This window comes from Pan troglodytes, chromosome 21, assembly GCF_028858775.2.
Source record: "Pan troglodytes isolate AG18354 chromosome 21, NHGRI_mPanTro3-v2.0_pri, whole genome shotgun sequence".
NCBI classification, from domain to species: Eukaryota; Metazoa; Chordata; class Mammalia; order Primates; family Hominidae; genus Pan; species Pan troglodytes.
Window position 1 is genome coordinate 47309651 of NC_072419.2, and position 25388 is coordinate 47335038.

General features: G+C 39.4%; 1 protein-coding gene across 2 annotated transcripts in view; it reads left to right on the plus strand.

The window, feature by feature from the left end:
• Nucleotides 1-25388, plus strand: part of TOP1 (DNA topoisomerase I) — a 96087-nt gene that overhangs the window by 13933 nt on the left and 56766 nt on the right. For both annotated transcript variants that reach the window (XM_514649.7, XM_063802509.1), the window contains exon 3: nt 18777-18873. In XM_514649.7, coding sequence (XP_514649.2) covers nt 18777-18873 — 97 coding nt within the window. The remainder of the gene's footprint in view (nt 1-18776; nt 18874-25388) is intronic.

The following is a 25388-nucleotide window of genomic DNA, read 5'->3' on the forward strand; positions in this document are numbered from 1 at the left end:
TACTGATTGAAATGGAAGCATTTGAATAAAGCAGTATAGTTGACACTTGAACAACACGAGGGTTAGGGATGCTGACTCCTATGCAGTCAAAAATTCGAGTTATAACTTTTGACTCCTCGAAAACTTAACAAATAGCCTACTGTTGACCAGAAGCCTTACTGATAACAGAAACAGTCAATTAACACACATTTTGTATGTTATATGTATTATATACTATGATCTCACAATAAAGTAAGCTAGAGAAAAGGAAATATTAAGAAAATCATAAGGAAGAGAAAATATATTTACCATTAAGTGAAAATGGATCATCATAAAAGCCTTCATCCTCATTGTCTTGTTGAGTAGGCTGAGGGGGAAGAGGAGAGTTTGGTCTTGCTGTCTCAGGAGTAGCAGAGGAGAAAGAAAACCCTCATGTAAGTGGACTCAAGCATTTCAAATACATATTGTTCAGGTGTCATCTGTGGTTCTCAATGTGTGGTTTCCTGATCAGCAGAACTGCATTGTTTGAAAACTTGTTGGACATGCAGATTCTTGGGCCTCACCCATACCTACTGACTCTTAAACTCTGGGAGTAGGGTCTTAACCATTTGGGTTTTAATGAGTGTCTGCCAGGTGATCAGATGTGCACTGAAGTTTCAGAACCAATAGAATAGAGCAAGATACCAGTTTTGTAGTAATTCAACCTCTTAAGCAGTATTCCTTGTTCTTTCACAGGGAACCATGGATGGGGTTCATTACTTGTGCTTTCTTACAGTTGTGAAGTTGGAGTAATTCATAATCGGGGGAGGATCTTCTGGAGTATAAAAAAATTTAAGGAGCAGTTATATGATTAACACCAGAAAGGTTTCTTGTATTTCTACTGAATATATGCCACCTCAGTAGGAGAGGTGTGTTCAGTCTTATTCTTTCTACAGCTAGTGGCCCAGAGAATGGCCTGCGCATTTCAAGCCCTGTCAGTGAGAATTGTCTAGACAAAGAAGGTCCCTTGGTTGAATTAGTAATAGGATACATGAAACAATGTGTCAGCACACTTAAAATCTTTATGGCCAGACAAGGTATGGTCTTAGTGTGTTTGGAGGCCCCTGACCATTGGAAACAAAGGCAGTTTAGGCTGAGCTGTGGATCCGCACGTAGGCCAGAGGTTTGTAGTCACTCTCACTCTTCCCAGGCATTAAGGGTTCCTTAATGGAAGCAAAGGAGGACAAGCCTACAGGAATGGGCCTGCCCTAATTGAGCTGGCCTGAGAAGATACATTTTCAGGTTAGACAAGTCCTTTTTCCCTTTTAAGTTCTGCCTCTTGGGAAAGAAGATGCATTTGTAGTGCAGGGATGTCCTTGTGAAAATGTGACTTGTTATAGAGCAGTATATGAAATGCAAGTGCCCAGCCGGGCGTGGTGGCTCACGCCTGTAATCCCAGCACTTTGGGAGGCCGAGGCAGGCGGATCACCTGAGGTCGGGAGTTTGAGACCAGCCTGACCAACATGGAGAAACCCCATCTCTACTAAAAATACAAAATTAGCCAGGCGTGGTGGCAGACACCTGTAATCCCAGCTACTCGGGAGGCTGAGGCAGGAGAATTGCTTGAACCCGGCAGGCGGAGGTTGCAGTGAGCCAAGATCATGCCATTGCACTCCAGCAGGGCAACAAGAGCAAAACTCCTTCTCAAAAAAAAGAAAAAAAGAAATGCAATTGCCCATCTTAAGGGTCTTGTACTAGTTAATTACTTTCAGAGATAAGTAAAAAAAATTCCAGTGTTGTCTTCTATTAAGAGAACAAAGGTAGTTAGTAAAAATGGGATTTGTTTGCCCTGCTCCTGAAGCTTAAAATAATTGCTCTATCTCAGTTTTGTCTTATGCTTCGGCAGACTAATAACTTCAGTTGAAATGTTTTCTGGGCAGGTGTTCATTGAGGGCCTGATTCTCCAGAGGTTCTGTGCAGAAGCAGGCTGCTTTGAGATAGCCAGCTTAGCCAGGCCTGGGAACCACACAGAATAGTGCAGTGCCATGTAGGGAAAAGTCCTTGACTGGGCTGCAATAGGCAGAGTGGAGAGTGCTAGGAAGCAGAGTATTTTCCTGGATAATTTCATCCAGTAGAACTTTTTGTCATGTTGGAAATGTCCTATATTTGTGCTGTCCAATATGGTAGCTGTTAGCCATATGAGGTGTGTGTGTGTGTGTGTGTGTGTGTGTGTGTGTGAGTGAGAGAGAGAGAGAGAGAGACAAGAGTCTTGCTCTGTCATTCAGGCTGGAGTGCAGTGGCGCGATCTCAGCTTACTGCAGCCTCTGCCTCCCAGGCTCAGGTGATTCGACCCTCAGCCTCCCGATAGCTAGGATTACAGGCGTGGGCCACCACACTCAGCCAGTTTTTTTGTATTTAGTAGAGACGGGGTTTTGCCATGTTGACCAGGTTTGTGTCAAACTCCTGGCCTCTAGTGATCCACCTGCCTCAGCCTCCCAAAGTGCTGGGATTACAAGCATGAGCCACTGCACCTGGCCTATATGAGGTTTTGAGCCCCCTTGAAATATATGGTAAGTGGGACCAAAGAACTTAATTATTTTATTTTATTTTATTTTATTTTATTTTAAATATAAACTAGCCAATAGTGGCTACCATATTGGACAGCTCTAGATAAAATTTAGGTAAGACCCAAGAGATTGTGGTTTAGATTCTGCTTGGAATATGAGTGATTGGGGCTCTTGGAATTTAAAAATCCAAAGACACATGTGAATTTGATGTGTTATGAGTTTGAATAACAGCCTTCCTTCAGTATGTCTACATTGTTTTATCCTGACTGACATTGTAAGTCCTAAGAGGACTTACAACTGGTAAGTAAAGTTGTGTTTACCAAAGCAGTTGGAAGTTCAGGCAGTTGTACGTTTTATTTGACCCCTTAGAGCTAAACAGGTGAAAATTTCAGGTCCTTTGGATGAAGTAAGTTCTCATTTTATCTCAGCAACCCTATGAGGTAGGTTATGTCTGTTGCGTAGTTGACAAAACAGATGAACTTATATTTATGTACACCTTTATGGATTAGTAGCCTTTAAAATGGTTAGTTTTATCCCACAACTTCATTTGAAATTGTAAGTTTCTAGCGTGTTGCCTATAACAAGAAGGTAATTTATTTCTATTTGTTAAATTGTTATCAGTAATAAGTCAATATCCTACTATAAGTGGTAGAGAATCAAAGATTGTAGACTACCAAATAGCACCCAAGAGGCTAATTCATGCAAGGTGTTGCTTATAGTAAAAGCAGATCAGAACTCAGCTGCTGTATGCCATCTGGGGTTATCTTCTCACTTGCATGCTCATGACCAGTGTAGGCTGCATCTTATAAGTAATCTGGCTCACAGTTAGCTAGACATATATTAGTCTGATGGAACAAAATCGGATTGTAGCTTTGACCACTGTGAGGACCACTGTCATATAAGGTCTTAGATACCAACTTGAGTAAATTGCTTAAGGACTGGGAATAGATCCAGATTCCTCCAGGTTTAGCTTCAAGTTGTGATCAGTTTTCGTGGGATGCAAGGAGAAAATGAATAGGAATGAAATAAATAGCTGATATTTGAACATTTTTAATGCCCTAGGCAGCGTCTTAAGAATTCTAAGCTTTCATTTATCAATCCTGAGGTAGTTAACATTACTATTTCCAGTAATGTTCACTGGGCCAGTTTACTTTTGAAGAAATTGAATCTCACGGTTTAAGTAAAGTAACTAGCTCAAGGCTATATAGTTATAACTAAGCCACAGAGCAGGGAGGCTAATCTAGGCCTACCTCATGCCACAGCCTGAGTTCTTAGTTGTGATACAAAACAAGGTAAAGGGGGACCTGGGGTGACTTAGTTGCCTCCTGAGAATTCTGGGCTGTGGTGGAATTACCCATCAGACTGGGGGCTCCCATCTCTTCACTTATGATGTGTCCTTAACAGACTAAATGCAGGCTCTGCTGCACTTTAATGTAATTCTTTCCCTATTAAGGGAAGCTTGCTTGCCTTTGCAGCAAAGACCCCTGGATAGTTTATTTTTTAGCAGTTCAGCTTGTGCTTGGACCCAGTTGTTCCAGAAATCAGTAAAACCTATTTGAGTATTCAAGAAAAAGGATCTTTTTGTTAACTAAGGATTAACTAGAAACCTTATTTTATAAGGGTTCCTGAAGTCTGCTTATTTACTAAGGAATTTCATCAGAGGTGGTTAGCATTTTGTGAACAAGTATGATGTTGTTCCCACTTCAAGGGGGATAAATAACAAATTTAACCAGCTTGCTGCTTAAGAAGCAGAATTAGCAGTGGGCCAGTCATTGGCCTCTCTTCAGAGTTCTCATGTGACTCACTTAGTTTTGCAGAGTGAGGTAGATTTTAACCACTTTCAAGTCAAGTTGATTGGCCATTCATGAGCTGTGTGCAGGGAGAGAAGAGAGACGAGAACAAGTTAGCAGAAAGCTGAGGTGTGTTAGACGGGAGTTGTAGGTAAGTCAGGGAGGATATTCTTCATTTAGACCCTGAGCTTGAGTAAGACACCTTTCTACAGGAGACATTGCGGATACTTTCTAGTTAGTACTAGCGCAGTGTTCTGCAAACTACACCTGCTTTTGTGTGGTCCACGAACTAAGAATGGTTTTGTATTTTTAAATTTAGGCATGTGCCACATAACAAGATTTCTGTGAACAATAGACCACTTATATAATGATGGTCCCATAAGATAGAAGGTGGTATTTTTACTGCCCCTTTTCTGTGTTGTAGATACGTTCAGATACACAAATACTTAACACTGTGTTACAGTTTCCTACAGTACTGTAACATGCTGTACAGGTTTGTAGCCTAGGAGCAACAGGCTATACCATATAGCCTAGGCGGTAGTAGGCTATACCATCTAGGTTTGTGTAAGCACACTATGATTTTTGCATGACAAAATCGCCTAATGACACATTTCTCAGAATGTAGTTGGAGGAAAAAAATTGAAAGGAGAGTATTACTTCATGACACAGGAAAATCATTTGAAATACAAATTCCAGTGTCCATAAATAAAGTTCACTAGAATGTGGCCATGCTCATTCATTTACATGTAATCTGTGGTAGTTTTTGTGCTACTGTGGCAGAATTGAATACTTGCAGTGGAACTTGAATGGGCTACAAGGTGTATTTAGTACCTGGCCCTTCACAGAAAAAGTTTGCTGACCTGATTGAATGTGCTTGTGTGTATCACAGGAAGCTCACCAGGACTCTTGGTACGTAGCCTCTAGCTCCCAAAGGCATCTGAGCCCCACTGGCAGGTCTTAGTTACCTGTCTCTGTCTAAGCATGACTCCACCCATTAGTGTCCAGACAACGAAGAAAACTTCTATTTTAAAGAGCTTGACTAACCCCCTCCTTATTATCTAAGTTAGAGTAGCTGTGCCACCCCTTAAGTAGCTTTTCCTTCTTCCTTTCAAATAGGGGTTGGAAGAGTAGCAGGTGAGAACAACCTCTTTCTTCCTCAATTGTAGAGACTCAATAGTCTAGGCTATAAATTAAAAAAAAAAAAAAAATTCCCCAGAGGCTAACTCAGCACATGCCTGCCTTTTAAAGGAACAGAGAGACCCAATTGGAATAGAAACTGAAAATAAAATCAGCAGCACATGAATTTTTGTAGGTGGCTCGTATTTGGTATTAATATTGCTCAGAAGACTCAGGAATAAGAAATAATAATGCAGGGTTTCTTCAAAATATGGGTCTGGACAGTGGATTATAGTTACCTGGAGAGCTTGTGTTAAAATATCTGAGGATGATTCCAAGTACCAGGGCTTATACACAGGAATACTTGAGAACCACTGCACTCAAGCATTTAAAATTTTCCTTTTACCTAAATCCACATGGGCCAAGACAATTTTTAAAATTCATAGAATTCATGTGACCAGACATAAGGGGGTCAATAAAGGTCATTTTATAGATCAGAAAACTGAGACCCAAAGCTGAGAAATAAGTTATCTAAAACCCCACCAGGACATTGCATTAAAGGAGTTGCTCTAAGCATGTCTTCTTACTATTAGAAAGTGAAATTGACTTTTAAATCTGTCACTTAGTTTTTGGCATAATAATAAAACAATGAACAGTCTGTTCTGGCTCTGATTGCGCCTAGAATCTCCAGATCAGAAGACCTTCTTGTAGATCAAGTAACATACTTCTCTGAAAGACAGTTTGTCGGTCCTATCACTGAAGTCTGAATTATTTTTTTGATTTTTAAATATAATTAATTGGTCCCTGGAAATGAGAACCAGAGGAAGACAAGAAGATGAACTTGAATTTAAGGACCATAATGGAAGGAGTGGGATGGGAAAGAAGGCTGTAAAATAAGACAGTGGTTGTGGAGAGACAGATTAAGGTAAAGAGAGAAGGTTGTAAAATAAGACAGGAAGGGGTTGTGGAGAGACAGATTAAGGTAATTGTGGTGTTGTAAAGCCATAAAAGAAATTTAAATGCGGAAGTGGCCTGGAAGAGAAAACATTCTCTGACCATTTAACCCTTTTGTGTGTGTGTCAGTTTGAGGCGTAAAGTAGACCAATAGCCTCCTTCTTGTGTGTCTTTTCCATGGCAAAGCCTTTAAGGATAATAGCTGACCACTAATCTCACACAGCTGCTGATGTTTAAGAACCTAATTCTTGAAGTGTTTTTAAGTCAGTTTGTGGCATTTCTTCTGAACACTTGGGCACTTTGGAAATTGTAGTGACAGGTTTTAGAAATTTGAAGTTGTGTTGCAGAGGTGATAACAAAATTGGGTCTTTGAGCAACTCTGAGTCTTTTAATGCAGTGCACTTCTAAGTTTCTGATGGTATTTCCCCAAGTTTTGAATATTGAAAAGAAAGACCACACTTTGCAAAATAATTGGCAACTTTCATTTAATTCAGTTTGACCCTGTCTTGAACTTGGTCTTTGTAACTTCTTATGAGGGTCTTTTGCAACGGTAACATTAGAGGCTGATTCTGGAACTTCATGGAGGCAAGTCCAGTGAAACTTGGGCAGTTAGGGGGACCCTTTCCCTCTCCCTTTTCAAAGTTACTCAGTCAGCAGCTGCTACTGTTGGGATGGCGTGGTCAGGTGGGTATTATGCTTATTATGAAACTTGATGAGGGCAGGGACTCAGTTTTGGGGCTGAGTTGTATTTCAACACTTAAGTGGCACTCAGTAAATACTTGAACAAATGAATATTGTGAACCCCAACTTCCCTAAGGACAGAAGAACTATTTATACTTGTCTGCCATCTTCTTAGCTAGAGATGTTTTTTTTGTTTGTTTTGTTAGCTTTCAAGTTGAGGTCCCTAACAGGGGAATCCCATAGTTTCAATGATGAACAGGTCCATGACAAAAATTCTTGTTTATATGCAATACACATTTAGGGAGAATAAATGGTCATGTGGACTTTAAAAATTGGAAATGTTACTAGTCTCTTCTCTCATTCTTTTGTTTTGTTTTATGTTGAGGCAGAGTTTCACTCTTGTTGCTTAGGCTGGAGTGCAATGGCACGATCTTGGCTCACTGCAACCTCCGCCTCCGGGTTCAAGTGATTCTCCTGCCTCAGCCTCCCAAGTAGCTGGGATTGCAGGTGTGCATCACCATGCCTGGCTAATTTTTGTATTTTTTAGTAGAGATGGGCTTTCACCGTGTTGGTCAGGCTGGTCTTGAACTCCTGAACTCAGGTGATCCACCTGCCTTGGCCTCCCAAAGTGCTGGGATTACAGGCATGAGCCACTGCTCCCAGCCCTCATTCATCAGTTTTTTAAGGGTTTCTTTACAGCTGAATCCTCCCAGCAGTTTTCTTTCCTTTTGAATTCCAGAGCTCTTTGGGCCTTTAGCCAGAAACAGTCTCTGTCCTGCTTACTTTGAAAGGCTGTTAACTATGCCCTGGAATTTTAGAAATGTTCTCCTTGAGAATTGCTGTAAAGTAGTGATAAGGACTCTTCTGTAGGCTACAAATTGAAACCAGCCACCATTAAGATGGCTCACAGACAGGGTGTCCTGGATTGAAACTGGACCAACATTGGTATAGTCTGAATTTGAGGAGTAAAAAGAAATATGCCCTTCCCTCTCCCCTAACAGTTGGGGAATACTTGTTTTTACTCCTCAACCATTCCCCTTTTAATGATGACAAGTTTTCAGGCTTTTTCACTGCCTTTAGTTTTGCATTAAGTTCCTGGGAGATTCACACACCCCTGATATTTACTGCACTCCCGGATGCCAGTCTTTTATCACTCAAGACCAGCTTGTTATCTGTCCTAGACAGAAGCCATCTTCTTTTAAAAGTATTAGAACATACTGGGTATAGAGTGTTAAAGAGAATGTTGATTTTTTTAAAACTTCTGCTTTTGGGGTTGTGATATGGGTTTGAAAGTCAGGGAGGAAGTAGAAGATGTAAGGGTTTACCCCAGTACAAGAGTTTTAATAATGAGGTGATAAATATTTTCTTTAAATAATTTATTCACCCATTGTGTTCACTCAAATGGTTCTAGTGTTCACTTTCCTTATGCGCTAGTTGTATATTTGTATGTCAGAGAAGAGCAGAGATTATCTTTGACAGAAGTTATATTGTGAGTGTCTTTTCGGAGAAGGTAGGTTTTGATTGTGTAACTATGCCACACCTCCATTCCCCATACACTTGACTTGATGATTATCTTTGAAGGAGGAGCCCATCATATTATACAGCTGCCCTAAGTCTCAAATCTATCATCAAAAGGCAGTGTAAAGGGGACTGGCTCAAAACATGGCAAAGAGTCTCCTTTATATCAGAAAGCTCTCTGCCTTTGCTTATAAGGCAGCAAAGGACTCTTCTTCCTGCCCTGATCTGATTACCCTAAAAGCTTTAAGATCATGGAATAGTTGATAAAACAGTCAGTATTCTGTGCTGATGACTTATCCTTTTCTCCCTTAAGAAAGAGTAAATGTTTTTGCTTGGATTGAGTTTAGAGACACCAGATAGAATAAGATTGGCAACACTGTTAGCCACCTGCTGACCACAGCTAAACAGGCATATGTGCTTCTGCATGGGGAATGCTATGGCGTTAACAGTGCCTTCCTTAAAACCTGTAAGTTCGTTAGGCTTCCGGGTACCAGGGTTGTTAGAGTAGGCCACAGTTTACTTCCTTTTTCATAAGTGCTTTTCTTTCCTGGATCTCAGTATAGGAAGGAAAATCAGACAGCATTTCTCAGTTGTTGGCTCGGTGGGCATTGTGAATGGGTATAGTTGCTGCCTCAAATGCACATATACAACCTGAGCTAAGTTGTATGAAATGATTGAGTAGGCTGACTTCAGTTTTATGTAAATTAATCAAGGAGAAGGTTTAGGAATGGTTGTACTGCATTGACAGTTGTTAACATGTTTATAATTTCTTGGAGATTAGCCAGGAATTCTGTTACAACTATACACAAATATTGATTGACTTTCAAAATAAAATTCTTTAAAATCACTGAAATTTTCTGAGCCCAAGTTTCTTCATCTGTAAGATAAGCAAATTTACTAAGGTCATGGGTATCTAGTACATGATGGACAGAGATTTGAAGCTCTTTACCACTGATTTATGCTACCTTCTCATAGATCTAGTAGTTAAGTGACTTTTACCCAAGGTCATACACTGAGTGATAGAACAAGGATTTTGAATAAGATATTTTTCACTGTTGAACTCGTCTGCTTTCTCCAGCTTCCTTCAGAGGTCCCTAAAGGGGACCTCTGTGCTGCTCTGCAGTGCCTCTATCACATTAGGGTTTGGTCATGGTCTTTTGTGCTCATCATGTTTGAACATGTTTATCAAAGTATTTTACAGACTTGGTTATTTCTTCCCCTCATGTAATTTGTGTATTTGTCTGTTTTCCCTATGGAGAATGAACTTTTTATCTTATATATGCCTGATGTGACATTGATTTGGCCACTTGGGGTTGACCTTGTACTTGGTTTCCATATCTGCAGCTTCATTGTCATTTTGGGTTTAGGCCAGCTTTCAGGAACTTTTTAACAGTTGGATCAAATTTTGTTGGGTTCATTTGATACTGAGTTTCTTATTCCTGTATATTTTGTTTCCTTTCTATCTAAGCAGAGAACTAGGACTCTAGAGTTAAAAGAAGCTGGAGTATATCTATAACTTTTTTAAAAGAAAAAAAAGGACCAGGCATGGTGGCTCACTCCTGTAATCCCAGCACTTTGGGAGGCCAAGGCAGGTGGATCACTTGAGGTCAGGAGTTCGAGACCAGCCTGGTAAACATGGTGAAACCCTATCTCTACAAAAATACAAAAATTAGCTGGCCATGATGGTATGCACCTGTAATCCCAGCTACTCGGGAGCCTGAGGCAGGAGAATCGCTTGAACCTGGGAGGCGGAGGTTGCAGGGAGCTGAGATTGCACCACTGCACTCCAGCCTGGACAGTAGAGTGAGACTCTGTCTAAACAAAAAATCAACAAAAAAAACCTCTGTTTTGGACACATGACTTTAGGGAGATAAACATAACTCTGGGATTTTATTTTTTAATATGCTCCTGAAAACAGTCAACTCTCCCATTTCCTAGCTGGGAGAAGTATGTCTCACTTAATTTTGCTCATTCAGGACAGGATGAATTTTTCAGCAATGATAGTAATAGCTGGCTGTCGCAACTCATTTCTTGCTGCAGTGTAGCACATCCACCAAGAATGCCCTTTCACCTTCCTTTGTCTTGCCAACTCCCTCTTAGCTTTCAGTAAGACTTGGCTCAAACTGCATCCTCCAGGAAGCCTATGTTAACTCCTAACTGCCACTCTTGGATCCAGGGTTTTTATTTCATCTTGTTCGCTGGTGGAACCAGGCTGTTTTATCTCATTATATTACTCTTCACTTTGAAACAAGGAGGCAGTTAACCTAGATTCAGTATTTTTACTCTTAGACTTTTTTCCCCCAAAATGCCCATAAATTAAGCAATCTTACTGCCTTACTGCACTTACTGAAAAATAGCAGCACAGCAGAAAAATAGAAAATCTTGCTATCATGTAAGAGATGTGGAAGTAATGGTGCCCACATGCTTCATTTGGAAAATGTCTATTACCTTTATAAAGAGTTTGTATAGTTTCTAAATACAGGAGCATCATGATGCGATAGAAACTGTTACTTTAATGTTAATTGACGTTTGAAATTTTGAGTTTCAAATGTTTCCTAAAACGTTTTTTTCTTAACCCTTTTGCTATTCCATTGATCTGCCATTCTACATTCTGCCTCCTTTGTTTCCCTGTCACTTATTTAAAATACTGCCTCTTAACTTTGTCGTCATCCACTTATTTCTCTAGATACACCTTGGAGTGTTTTTTCAGGCTGAATTGTTAGGCATGAGATTGCTGGGTTTAAAGAGGGAGTGTGTGAGTTTGTTTGATTTTGCCAAATTCTTCCTTCCTGGGGGTTATACCAACTAGATGCACCTTATTTTCAGAGATGGTAAAATGAGGCAAAAAGTATCTTAGATTTGAGGAAATCGTTACCACCCAGAGTTGTGAAAGTTAGAGGTGATATATGTAATACTGCCTTGCACAAAATATAGTAAAGGATACTGATATGGTTTGGCTGTGTCCCCACCCAAATCTCATGTTGAATTGTAGCTCTCATAATCTTCATGTGTTGTGGGAGGGACCCGGTGGGAGGTGATTTAATCACCCGGGCAGTTACCTCCATGCTGTTCTTGTGATAGTGAGTTCTCATGAGGTCCGATGGTTTTGTAAGGGGCTTCCCCACCCCGCCCCCCCACCTGCCCCACATTGCTTCACACTTCTCCTTGCTGCCACCATTTGAAGAAGGACGTGTTTGCTTCCCCTTCCACCATGATTGTAAGTTTCCTGAGGCCTTCCCAGCTCTGCAGTACTGTGAGTCAATTAAACCTCTTTATAAATTAACCAATCTTGGGTATGTCTTTATTAGCAGCGTGAGAATGGACTAATACAGATACCTAGATACCCATTATTATCTTTTGTGAACTGGGACTATTTCTCTATCGTAAGAGTGGTAAGAAACTTGAGTTGAGATAGTGTTTGAAAGCACCCTAGCATGGTGCTGGCACCCGTATTAGTGCCCTTTTCTCTTGTGTGCCTTGGGCAGCCAGCTACTTGAGATTATATCTTAATTACCTTAATGGATTGTAAACTCCTTGAGGGCAGAGTCCTTGTCTGGTGAGTCTTTAGCAGGATGCTTTGGACTTGAATATATTTGGTTTAAAATTGAATTAGTCTTCAGAATATATTTCTGAAACAGTAGGAAAAGGATTTCTTTTTTTTCTTTCTTTTTTTTACACATTAGCCCTCAACTCCTGTGTAATGCTACCTAACATCTGTTCCTACAGTAGGAAAAGACAGAGACACTTTCCTTTTGTCTGTCGGAAGCTTCTTTACTTAAAAGCTTTTTAAACCCCAGGGAATACGTTAGGTAACAATAGCAAAAGATGTTGAGTCCTGTTCTATCTGTTTAACTTATCTGTCCTTAGGGAGTAACTCCAGTTAAATTACAGTGAAAGGAGTTAGTTGCCATAAGTCTTCTGTTTTATCAAGATTGCTTTATTGCAGGGGGCTTCCTCCCATGTCTTCATCTAGAATTTTCACTAGGAATTAAAATATTTGTTACTAGAAAGCATTAGTTGGCCTGAATTCACAATGAATTAGGTTTTCTGATGATTTAATATGCACTGGTTTGCATCTTTCATATCTGTCAGTTAAATTCAACACATTTCTTTTTGCACTTAATAGGTGCTTGAAGTGGCAGGGTCCTTCCTCTAAAACATTTTAAATAACACTAGTAGATGAATTCCAGTTAAAGGGAAAAGGTATGTGCTGAAAGTAATCTTCAAGGCCACAGTATGTTCTCTCCAAACACATATTTTCACCACGAGGGATGTAGATCTGTGTGCCCTTATTGGCTTTACTTTTTCACTTACTGGCATCTCTTCTGACCAACATCTTTAGTCAGATGTCCCACTGTTACCTTAGATACAATATGGCTCAGGCTGGTCCATCATTTCTCCAGTATTTTTCGCCATCTTTATTCTGTACAAGTTTCTTGTTTTTGCCTAGGCCCCTTGTTCCCCCAGTCACCTGGACGTAAAGACTTTCTCTGACTCTTTATTACACTGCATTTATTACACATAGTAGTGAGTTCCTGGAACTGGGTTCTACTTCCATTTTCCCAAATGTGCTTTTACATTTTTTCCTTCCTTCTTAGTTCCTTTGCTGTCACTTTTTTTGTAGATTGCTTCAGAAAGCTCTAACTATTTATTTTGCTTTTACTTTTATCTCTTACTATTCCTTAACACAAACCCTCTCTTGGAACTAGGCCAGTCTTCTTGCCATGCCCTCACATAATAACACAAAAATGAAGGGTTGGAAAGGAAGAAGCTTAAAGATAATGTTTAACTTATGAAAAGTTTCAAGCATACACATAGAGAAATATAATGAACTCCCATGTGTCTGTCACTCAGCTTCAGTAATTATCAACCTTTTGCCAGTCAAATTTTGTCTATCCCCATATCCCTTGGTGCCCCCCGCCCCCCACCACCACCAGAGAGTATTATAAGCAAATTCCAGGCATCACTTACATGGAAGTACTTCAGTATTCATCTTTAGAGATTCTTTAATCTGTCAGTTTACCTACTGCAGAATATCTCTACAGTTTCCCTTTCAGTTGGTTATTTAGTTTGTTTAAATGCTTTTGGCGTTCAGAAGGCATCCCATTCTTTTAGTGGTTAGTTCTTTTGTACTGACCTCAATTTGCCTCCCTATCATTTCTCAGCAGTAATATAAATTTATATTTACTCAGAAATTACAAATTTACTGAGTAAATTTATATAATACAATATAATAGTCATTAAGATATTTGAAGAAGTTGCCATGTAATACACTTTTTGACACACCTTTCACAGCACACATAGCACATGTAATGACTTTTATTTGTATTTTAGAGAGAGGGTCTTGCTCTGTAGCCCAAGTGGAGTGTGGTGATGTAATCATAGCTCCATCCTTGAACTCCTGTGCCCAAGCAGTCTTCCCACCTCACCCTCGGAGCAGCCAATATTACAGGTGCACCAAGATGCCCAATTAATTTTTTAAAAAGTTTTCGTAGAGACAAGGTCTTGCTATGTTGCCCAGGCTGGTCTCAAACTCCTGGCCTCAAGTAAGCCTCCCACCTTGGCCTCCCAAAGTGTTGGGATTGCAAACATGAGCCACCGTGCTCAGCCATTCCTTTAAAATAGGAATACTTGGGGTTCAGATCTTTGACCTAGGTCTTATTTGTATCAATGAGATTAATGAGCCACAGCCCCGAGTTTCTCGCCAGACATTTTTGATTTGCATTTTTAGACAGAAGTTGCTTTAAAAAACTTGGGGACCTGGCTTAAAATCAATTTTGAAATTTTGTGCATTAAAAAAAAAATGTGGCCGGGTGCAGTGGCTCACGCCTGTGATCCCAGCACCAGACTTTGGGAGGCTGAGGCAGATGGATTGCCTGAGCTCAGGAGTTCGAGACCAGCCTCGGCAACACGGTGAAACCCCATCTCTACTAAAATACAAAAAATTAGCCGGGCATGGCGGCATGCACCTGTAGTCTCAGCTACTCGGGAGGCTGAGGCAGGAGAATTGCTTGAACCCGGGAGGCTGAGATTGCAGTGAGCCGAGATCACACCACTGCACTCCAGCCTGGGTGACAGAGTGCACCTGTAGTCTCAGCTACTCAGGAGGCTGAGGCAGGAGAATTGCTTGAACCCGGGAGGCTGAGGTTGCAGTGAGCTGAGATCACACCACTGCACTCCAGCCTGGGTGACAGAGTGAGACTCTGTCTCCAAAAAAATTTAAAAAAAATGTTATTGGCAGACTGTTATCTGAAACCTGCCTGGAATTACTTTCAATTTATCCTTTACTTAATTTCCTTTTTAAGTTTAGAGCTTTTTAGTGATTTAAGCAAATTTTCCTATGTACACTGGTATTTGTCAAGATAAATTTTTAAAGCTTGGTCCATTTTTTACTATAAAAGTAATTGTGGGGAAAACTAGAAAACAAGATGAAGTATATGCACAAAAACTCAAGTTACTCATAAATTGACTACCCTAAGATAACTGCTTTTAATATTTTGATGTCTGTATTCCAGTCTTCTTCATATGTATTTATGCGTTTGTTGAATTATACACAGAGTAGTTTTTTTTAATGTGATGTCCTTTCCATACTCTAGGGCTGTATTAGCAGATCTTGATGTTCTGAAGCTTGTTTATTGAATCTGGCCTGCAAACAAAATTAATTGACACATGCTTTATTCCAGATTGTGGTGCTATTACATGTATTGTCATTATTATGATTTTAGCCATAAGTGTTTGGTTTGAGGCAGAAGTAATGGGATATTGCTGTCAAGTAAACTGGGGCCACTAACCTTGTGGGAATCAACTTAGCATTTTAAAATTATAGACTCGAGGTTTTTAGAAGAAGCTGAAGGGTTCTGTATGCTGCATGGAAGATTGAGTTCAAATCCTACTTCTGACACCATATGATATTATTTTTCCCATCTCTGTAGGATGGGAATTTCTTACAGTTAGTACTACGGTCATGCAGATTTCTATTTTCCCAGGGCCTGACACAGAACAGATGCTCAGCAGATTATGACACATGTGGCTTCTTTTGCTGTGAGCCAGTCATGGGATGAAGACACATTGCCTATGCATTATTAATTGATTGCTATAAAACATGTTGCCTCAAAATATAATAGCTTAAAACAACAGACACTTATTTTCTCATGTAGTTCCTATGAGTCAGGAATCCAGACATAGTTTATCTGGGTGGCTTTGGCTTACCATCTGTAGATTGCAGTCAGTATGTCAGCCAGGGCTGCGGTCATTTGAAAACTTAATTTAGGCTAGAAGGTCCACTTCCAGGATGGCTCATTCACATGGCTAATTGGCAGGAAGCTTCAGTTTCTTACTACATGGGCCTTTCCAGAGGGCTTCTGAGTGAGTACATGACAGTGTATCACTGGCCTCCCCCAGAGCAAGGAGAGAGCAGGAAGGAAGATCTAATACCTTTTATGGCCTAGTGTCGGAAGTTGCCCCCTCACAATTCCACTTCATCTTGTTTGTTAGGAGTGAGTCACAGTGTCCAGCCCACACTCAAGGGGAGGGGAATTAGGCTATACCTCTTGAAAAGCGGAGTAACAAACAATCTTATAGTCAAGATTGTGTTTGTGTAAGGTTAGAATAGAGGGTCCGGAAATAGACCTATGATTATATGACCGCTCGAAAACGCCAAGACAATTTAATGGGGAAAGGGCCATCTTTTAAAAAATAATGCTAGGCTATTCACAGTAGCAAAAACATGGAATCAACCTCAATTTTCGTTAATGGTAGACTGGATTAAAAAAAAGAATGTGGCACATGTACACCACGGAATACTGTGCAGCCATAAGAAGAACGAGATTGTGTCCTTTGCAGGAACATGGATGGAACTAGAGGCCATTACCCTTAGCAAACGTAACAGAGGAACAGAAAACCAAGTATTGCATGTTCTCACTTATAAGTGGGAGCTAAATGATGAGAACACATGGACACATGTAGGGGAACAGCAGATACAGGGGCCTTTTGGAGGGTGGAGGGTGAGAGGAGGGAGAAAATCAGGAAACATAATTAGTGGGTACTAGGCTTAATTCCTGGGTGATGAAATAATCTGTACAACAAACCTCCATGACACAAGTTTACCTATATAACAAACCTGCACATATACCCCTGAACTTAAAAGTTAAAAAAAAATGGTGTTAGAACAACTTGACGTCTTTATTGATTAGAAAAAAAAGAACACTGGCCCTTAACTCTGCAAAACTGCTAGAAAATAAATAAAATAAATAAATAAATAAGGTGGTGGTGGTGATATGCCCTTGTAATCCCAGCCATTCCAAGGGCTGTGGCAGGAGGATTGCTTGAGCCCAGGAGTTCGAGAGGAGCCTGCGTAACATCGTGATATAAGAAAATGAGACTCTTTCCCTGCCTTTCCCTGCAAAAGAGAGAGAGAGAAAATCTGTGTAGCCCTTGAGTAGGCAAAGATATCTTGGGGCACAAAACATACAGACCCTAAAAGAGAAAATTGATGAAGTGGACTTGATCAAAATTTAAAACTTTTGCTCTTTGAAAGACACCATTAAGAAATAAAAACAAAATGATGGGGAGAAAATATTCACAGTTCATATAGCTAACAAAAAATTGGTAATCCAGAATGTATAAAGAGCTCTTACAACTAGGTAGTAAGAAGACCAAGAAAGATTTGAGCAGATACTTCACCAAAGAAGGTATATGAGAGGCCAACAAGCACACCAAAAGATGCTTGTCATTAAACATCATTTAATCATCAGAAATATGTGAATTGAAACCACAGTGAGATACCACTCCACACCTGCTAGAATGGCTAAAATTAAAGACTGATAGCAGATATTGGTGAAAATTTGTAGCAATTGGAACGCTAATGAATTTTTGATGGAGATATACAATGGTACAATTTGGCAATTTCCTGTAAAGTTAAACATACATTTTTTATATTACCCAGTAACTTTTCTCCTAAGTATGTACCCAAGAGAAATGAAAACATGTCTATAGAAATATTTGTATATGAATGTTTGTAGCAGATAAATAATAACCAATGCCTGGAAACAACTAAATTGTCCAGCAGGTGAATGGGTAAGTTACAGTATATCCACACAATGTAACACCACTCAGCAATAAAATGGAACCAACAACTGATATATCCAACAATGTGGATGAATGTCACAAATGTTATGCTGAGAGAAAGACATCAGACACAAAAAGAATAAATCCTATATGATGTTATTTACATGAAATCTAGAAATCTAGACAAATCTAATATACAGCACGATCAGATCAGTGCTTCCTTTGGGCAAGGGGTGGAAGATGGGGAATGACTGGGAAGGAGCACAAGGGAAACTTTCTGAGATGATGGACTTGTTCTAAATCTTTATTCTAGTGGGGATTGCACCTGTGGGTGTCTTTGAAATGTTTATTATTACAGTTATTTCTTAATATTTGTAGGGGATTGGTTCCAGGACCACCCCACCCCCTGTCCCTAGTATACCAAAATTTGCAGATGTTCAAGTTTTTTTGTATATAAAATGGCACAGTATTTGCATATAACCTACACAATCCTTATATATACTTTAACTCACCACCACATTACTTAGATTACCTAATACAGTGTAACTATATAAATAGTTGTTATATTGTGGGGGGATTTGTATTTTTTTGGTTGTATTGTTATTACTATTTTTATTTTTCCTTGAATATTTTCAGTCTGCAAATGGTTGAATCTATGGTGCTGAACCTGTAGATGTGGAGGGCTGATTGTATTTTATTGTTTAGACATTACACCTTATTAACATTCATTTAAAAACATCTGTTGAGGTTTGGATTTTTCAGAAGTTATAACATCTGATCTTTAGAGTCAGTGTTCAATACTATCCCTTTGTTATCATTTATAGGTCAGGCTTAATAGTATTATGTCTAGGGAGAAAAACGCCAAACTGTGGCTTCTTTCCACAGAATAATTGGCTCTCATTTCCTCATCCTCCCCATATTAGTAACTTGTCTTGATTGTAGAAGCAGGCTAATGGGAGCTTTGTCTGGGCTTCTTTGTGAAAGCTTTTTTTTTCAGTGGCATGTGCTATTATGCCTACCATGCCATTTGAATCCTGTCATTGTACTTCTTGACCAGCTTGTCAAGGTAGGCATACAGAAGATAGCTCATGACTCCTGTTAACTGACTCATCTCTTATGGTTGCAGATTCTCATAAACACAAAGATAAACACAAAGATCGGGAACACCGGCACAAAGAACACAAGAAGGAGAAGGACCGGGAAAAGTCCAAGCATAGCAACAGGTAAGGGTGGAATCAAGCAAGTCCCTCATCATTCAGTAGTGGGTTGGCCATTGCTTGGCTTACCTGGAATAGGTCTTAACTTGAGCTACATGTAAAGATAGCAAAGTAAGTAGAAACTGTATTTGATCCTAGAGTTGCTATGAGGATGGCCATGATTTAGGCCTTAAATGGGATGCCATTGTTCAGATCAAGATGTATAAAGCAAGTATGTTTAATTTTCTTTTAATATATACCTCATTAAAAATACAGTTGTTCACTAAGATAGGTAAGGATTCATTGTGACACATGATGGCATTTAATCAAGTCTGTAGCAAGCTTGCCTTGATAAAAGGTAACTGGATTGGAGACCTGATTTTTTTTCTTCTTTCTATATTTTAAAGAGTTTACATTAAAAATTCTTAACTTGGGCTTCCATGGTCTGTTAGCCCCTGAAATTATATGCAAATGGTTGAGTATGTGAGATTTCCTGGAGAGACTATTTGTAGCTTTCATCATGTTATCAGAGGAGTTCGGCTCCCACAAAAGCCTACAATCACCAATATGAATGAAACTCAATAGTGCTGCCTTCTGGGATGCAAGCCTCAAGAAGATGTTTCTCTTGTTCATTTTGCTCCCATTTTTTTGGTGTAGGAGGCAAGTGGTTAAATCTAGTTATTGAAAATGAGGACTTGCACTTCCATTCTGATTTAAAGACAGTTGTTGGTGAGAAAGCCATATGGTATTCCCATTCCCATAGTGGCCTGAGCTAGGTTAGGGAATGTAAAGATCTGTCACACATTAGAACAAGTGTCTCCATTGTAGAGTTCTTAGAACTTCTTTATTAACTTGTCTGATTGTCTGTAGACAAGTTAAAGTGAGAATTGCTTTCTAAGTCTGTTCTTTTTCACGAATCATTAAAATAACCAGATTTAGTTTTCTCTATTGGGGACATTTCTTTGGGAATCATGTATCATGCCTGTGACCTTTTTTCCCTGTCCTTCACTCATCTCTGATCACTTGATCATCTAGTTTCCATTTTCATTATTCTGGTAAATTTAATCTCAGTAGTTGAATCTACTCTACATCTTTTCTAGTTTATAGTTGTCTAGCTTATGTTAATATCTACCGTACAGCAAAGAATATTGCCAAGGATAAAGAAGTTCATTGCATAATGATAAAAGGGACCCATTAGGAGAACATAGCAGTTATAAATGTTTATCCACTAACGTCACAGCCTCAAAATACATGAAGTAAATCTGATAGAGCTGCAAAGAGAAATAAACATTCATAATTATGGTCAGAGATTTTACTATCTTTCTCAATAATTTTTAGTCCAAATAGAAAATAATTAAGGATATGGAAGACTTGAACAGTATCAACCAACTTGATCTAATCGACATTTATAGGTTTTTCCCATCCAACAATATTAGAATTTTCTCTTTTCTTTCTGTCTACTTTTCCGCTTTTAATTTTTTTCAGGTTTTATTTTAGATTCAGTGGGTACATATAGGCAACTTTGTTACCTGGGTATATAGCTGTGATGCTGAGGTTTGGGTACAAATGATCCCGTCACCCAGGTACTGAGCATAGAACCCAACAATTAGTTTTTCAACCCTTACCGCCCTCTCTGCTCTAGTAGTCTCCAGTATCTATTATTGCCATCTTTATGTCCATGAGCACCCGATGTTTAGCTCCTGCTTAAAAGTGAGACCATGTGGTATTTGGTATTCTGTTCTTGCCTTAATTTGCTCAGGATAATAGCCTCCAGTTGCATCCATGTTGCTACAAAGGACATGATTCAGTTCTTTTTTTATGACCGTATAGTATTCCGTGGTAGATATGTACAACATTTTCTTTATCCAATCCATCATTGCTGGGTACCTAGGTTGATTCCATGTCTTCGCTATTGAGAATAGAGCTGCAGTGAACATGTGAGTACATGTGTCTTTTTAGTAAAATGATTTGTTTTCTTTTGGATACATACCGAGTAATGGGATTGCTGGATCAGAAGGTAGTTGTTTTTTTAAGTTCTTTGAGAAATCTCCAAACTGCTTTCCCTAGTGGCTGGACTAATTTACATTCTCATCAACAGTGTATAAGTGTTCCCTTTTTTCTGCAGCCTTGCGAGCCATCTGCTGGTTTTTGATTTTTAATAGCCATTGTGGCTGGTGTGAGATGATATCTCATTGTGGTTTTGATTTGCATTTCTCTGATGATTAGGGACGTGGAGCATTTTTTCATACATTTGTTGGCCATTTGTATGTCATCTTTTGAGAAATGTCTGTTCATGTCTTTTGCTTGTTTTTTAATGGGGTTACTTGTTTTTTGCTTGTTGAATCATTTAGGTTCCTTATAGATTCTGGATATTATACCTGTTAGACGCATAGTTAGTGAATATTTTCTCCCATTCTGTAAGTTGTCTGTTAACTCTGTTGATAGTTTAATTAGATCCCATTTGTCAATTTTTTCTTTTGCTGCAATTGCTTTTGGCATCTTTGCTATGAAATCTTTGCTCGTTCCTATGTCCAGAATGGTATTGCCTAGGTTGTCGTCTAGGGTTTTTACAGTTTTAAGTTTTACATTTAAGTATTTGATTCATCTTGAATTGATTTTTGTATGTGGTGTAAGGAAGGGGTCCAGTTTCAGTTTTCTGCATATGGCTAGCCAGTTATCCTAGCATCATTTATTGAATAGGGAGTCTTTTCCCCATTGCTTATTTTGGTTGACTTTCTTGAAGATTAGATTGCTGTCGGTGTGTGGTTTTATTTCTGGGTTCTCTGTTCTGTTCCATTTGGTCTATGTGTCTGTTTTTGTACCATTACCATGCTGTTAGTGTTTCTGTACCATTACCATGATGTTAGAATACATTCTTTTTAAGTGCACACGAAATGTGCCAAAATAGCTCATACTTTGGACCCCACCCTCCTTAAACCATCTTCTTTGGCTTTAATGCTTCCATGCCTCTCCATCTTTCTGGCCACCTTTTTCACCTCTTTCTAATGCACAGTCATTCCTTAACAGTTTTTGGCTGTCTTTTCTCTGCTACCTGTTTTGCTGTTTATCCTTATTTCACATTCCATATTTGGTCTTGTGAACTTCTTTTCAGTTCCTTAAACATAGCATGTTTTCTGATGCCACTAAGCCTTTAAACATGCTGTTGGTTCTGTAATACTCTCTTGCCCTTTTGCTGTCATTCTTTTAGTTGCAGCTCAGACTTGACTTGTTCCAGGTATCCTTTCTACCCTCCTTCTCATATTAAATGCCACTTTTGTGTGCTCTCTGGTGCCTTGAATATATTCCTAGTGTAATAATTATTATATTTAATTGTGTCTTTACTTTTCCCTATGGCCTCCTGGACTCTAAAGTCCCTGAAAGCAGAATTGGGATCTTTTTTGTTTTTTCTGGGGTGGGGCGGGGGGCTGGTTTTTTGTTTGTTTGTTTGTTTGTTTTTTGAGACGGAGTGTTGCTCTGTTGCCCAGGCTGGAGTGCAGTGTTGCCATCTCAGCTCACTGCTATCTCCACCTCCCAGGTTCAAGTGATTCTCCTGCCTCTGCCTCCCAAGTAGCTGGGATTAAGGTGCGTGCCCCCACACCCAGCTAATTTTTTGTATTTTTAGTAGAGACAGGGTTTTACCATGTTGACTAGGCTGGTCTCAAACTCCTGACCTCAAGTGATCTGCCCACCTTGGCCTCCCAAAGTGCTAGGATTACAGGTGTGAGCCACCACGCCCGGCCTTTTGTATTCATTTTGCATCCTTCAGGCTTAGTATGGTACCTGGCAGATAGCTGGCACTTACTAGTCTATATTTATTGAATTAATGAGTGGATGATCTGTGGGTACATTAATTCCCATCTCTCTTTCTTCTCACATACTCTTAATCTTCTATAGGATAGTTATTAAGTCACTTTGGCTTATCTTATTTTTCACACAATTGTGTGTGGTAAAATAAACATAACAAAATTTACCGTTTTAAAGTAGCATTTAGTACATTGACAATAGTATGCAACTGTCACCACTATCTCCAGAACTTTTCATCATCCCAGTCTTTGAATTCACTAAATAATAACTTTTCATTCTGTTTCCCTGTCCCAATATCTTTCTACTTTGTCTTTTTTTCTCTTTCCCTTCTACTTTTTATCTTTATGAATTTGCCTATTCTAAGTACTTCATGTAAGTGGAATAATACAATATTTATCTTTTTAAAATCTGTTCTATATTCCCTTAATATGTTTTCAAGGTTTATCCGTATTGTAGCATATCAGAAATTCATTCTTTTTTATGACTGAATTATATTCCATTGTATGCCTGTAATCACATTTTTAAAAATCCACCTGTTGATGGACACTTGGGTTGTTTCCACCCTTTGGCTACAAATACATGTTTGAGTTCTACTTTCATTCTCTGGGGTGTATACCTAGGAGTAGAATTGCTAGATCATGTCCAACAATGGGTGGCTGCCTGCTATGTTTTTACTGTGCTAATTGATGTGGTGTGAAAAAAAAAATTAGATAACCTTTGACCGTGAACAATATCATCTGAGGAGGTGAGAGACCTGCTTACAGATCAGATGAAGAATGTTGATTTTTATATTACTAGACTGTAAGAAGAAATTCCTAAAGACTTTAAGAAGAAAGAGGTTAATATTTAAAACGTAAGCTTTTGAAAACTTATCTTCTCTAACACATTCTACTTTGTTTTGGGAGGAAAGATACAGTAAAAGTGACATAAAGGGCTTTGAGACATATAAGTTTGGCCCTGTCCTGTTTTACAAAAATCTTCTCTTAAAGAAAAAAAAAAAAAGGGATGTGATTTTTTTAGAAGAAATCCTCATCCTTGTGCATCCATTTAAGTCTCATGTGATCTTGGCTAGGTTACTTAACCTTCTTCAACTCAGTTTCTTTATCTTCATCTTGATACATGCTTCACAGGGGAACCAGGGAGTCAATAAATATAGAAGCTCTTCAGTTGTGAACTGCTCTACAAATGTGCAGAGATGACACTTTTACATCTATTTAAAAGCATACTTTTCCAAGATCATATTGTAGGTAAATTCAATAATTTGATGTATGTACTTTTGTGCCTCTTTTCTTTTCTTTTCTTTTCTTTTTTGAGACAGAGTCTCGCTCTGTCGCCCAGGCTGGAGTGCAGTGACACAATCTCGGCTCACTGCATCCTCCGCCTCCGGGGTTCATGCCATTCTCCTGCCTCTGCCTCCCGAGTAGCTGGGACTACAGGTGCCCGCCACCATGCCCTGCTAATTTTTTATATTTTTAGTAGAGACGGGGTTTTACTGTGTTAACCAGGATGGTCTCAATCTCCTGACCTCGTGATCCACCTGCCTCGGCCTCCCAAAGTCTTGGGATTACAGGCGTGAGCCACCGCGCCTGGCCACTTTTGTGCCTTTTAGTATTTTCTTCATTCCTATAAAAATAGAAGCCTTTTTGCCAAGATCTATTGGAAAAACCTGGCCCGAGTTTCTGTTTACATATGACATGACTAAATCTAGCCCTTGGTTTCTTATTCACATGAGTAAATTTTAACAGTTTAATCAGATGATCTGTTGTAAGCAAACTTTTAAGTACTTCTTGTTTTGATGTCTACTGACACAGTACCTCTTTGCAACAAAGCAAGGATATTGGTTATATTCCAGTAAAATAATTTTATTTTTTTTTTTGAGATGGAGTCTCGCTTTGTCACCCAGGCTGGAGTGCAGTGGTGTGATCTCAGCTCACTGCAACCTCTGCCTCCTGGGTTCAAGCGATTCTCCTGCCTCAGCCTCCCGAGTAGCTGGGACTACAGGCGCCCGCCACCACGCCGAGCTAATTTTTGTATTTTTGGTAGAGACAAGGTTTCACCATATTGGCCAGGCTGGTCTCGAACTCCTGGCCTTGTGATCCTCCTGCCTCAGCCTCCCAAGGTGCTGGGATTACAGGCTTGAGCCACCACACTCGGCCTCCAGTAAAATTTTATATACACTGTGATCCTTTTAAAGTACCTCTGATCTTTTTAAATAGTTTAGGGTTTCTTTGATTTCTTCTGTAGCAGATTAAAGAAATCTGGGGGATTATTTAATCACATCTGAACCCCAGAATAATAATTAGTATTTAGCATGTTCTGTTCCAAAATGCTTTCATTTATTCCAATCCTTGCTAATCAATTGTAGCTAATTTTGTGGCCATTTGTTAGGAGAAAACAAGTGTTTCAAATGTGTTTCTGTGTCCCTTCCTTCTCTGCTAGATATTAGCACCAATCATTTGTCATCAGGCTATACTTAGGACCCAAGCCCAGGAGGCATTTACTGTCCTGTGCAGTAGCAATACTGCAGACTTGGAGTGGGAGAGTAGCCTTTATGTGCAGAAACAAAATGGGGCTATGGATCCACATCCCAGAAGATGCCATTTGGTTTCCTCTTTATTGTCCTCATGCAAGGTGCAAAACAAGGGAGTAGGTATTAAGAATCATTTCATCTTGTCTTCTCTTTGTGTGGACAGGAGTCTGAGGTCACATGCTCTAAGTCCCACAGTGATGTGGTAGCA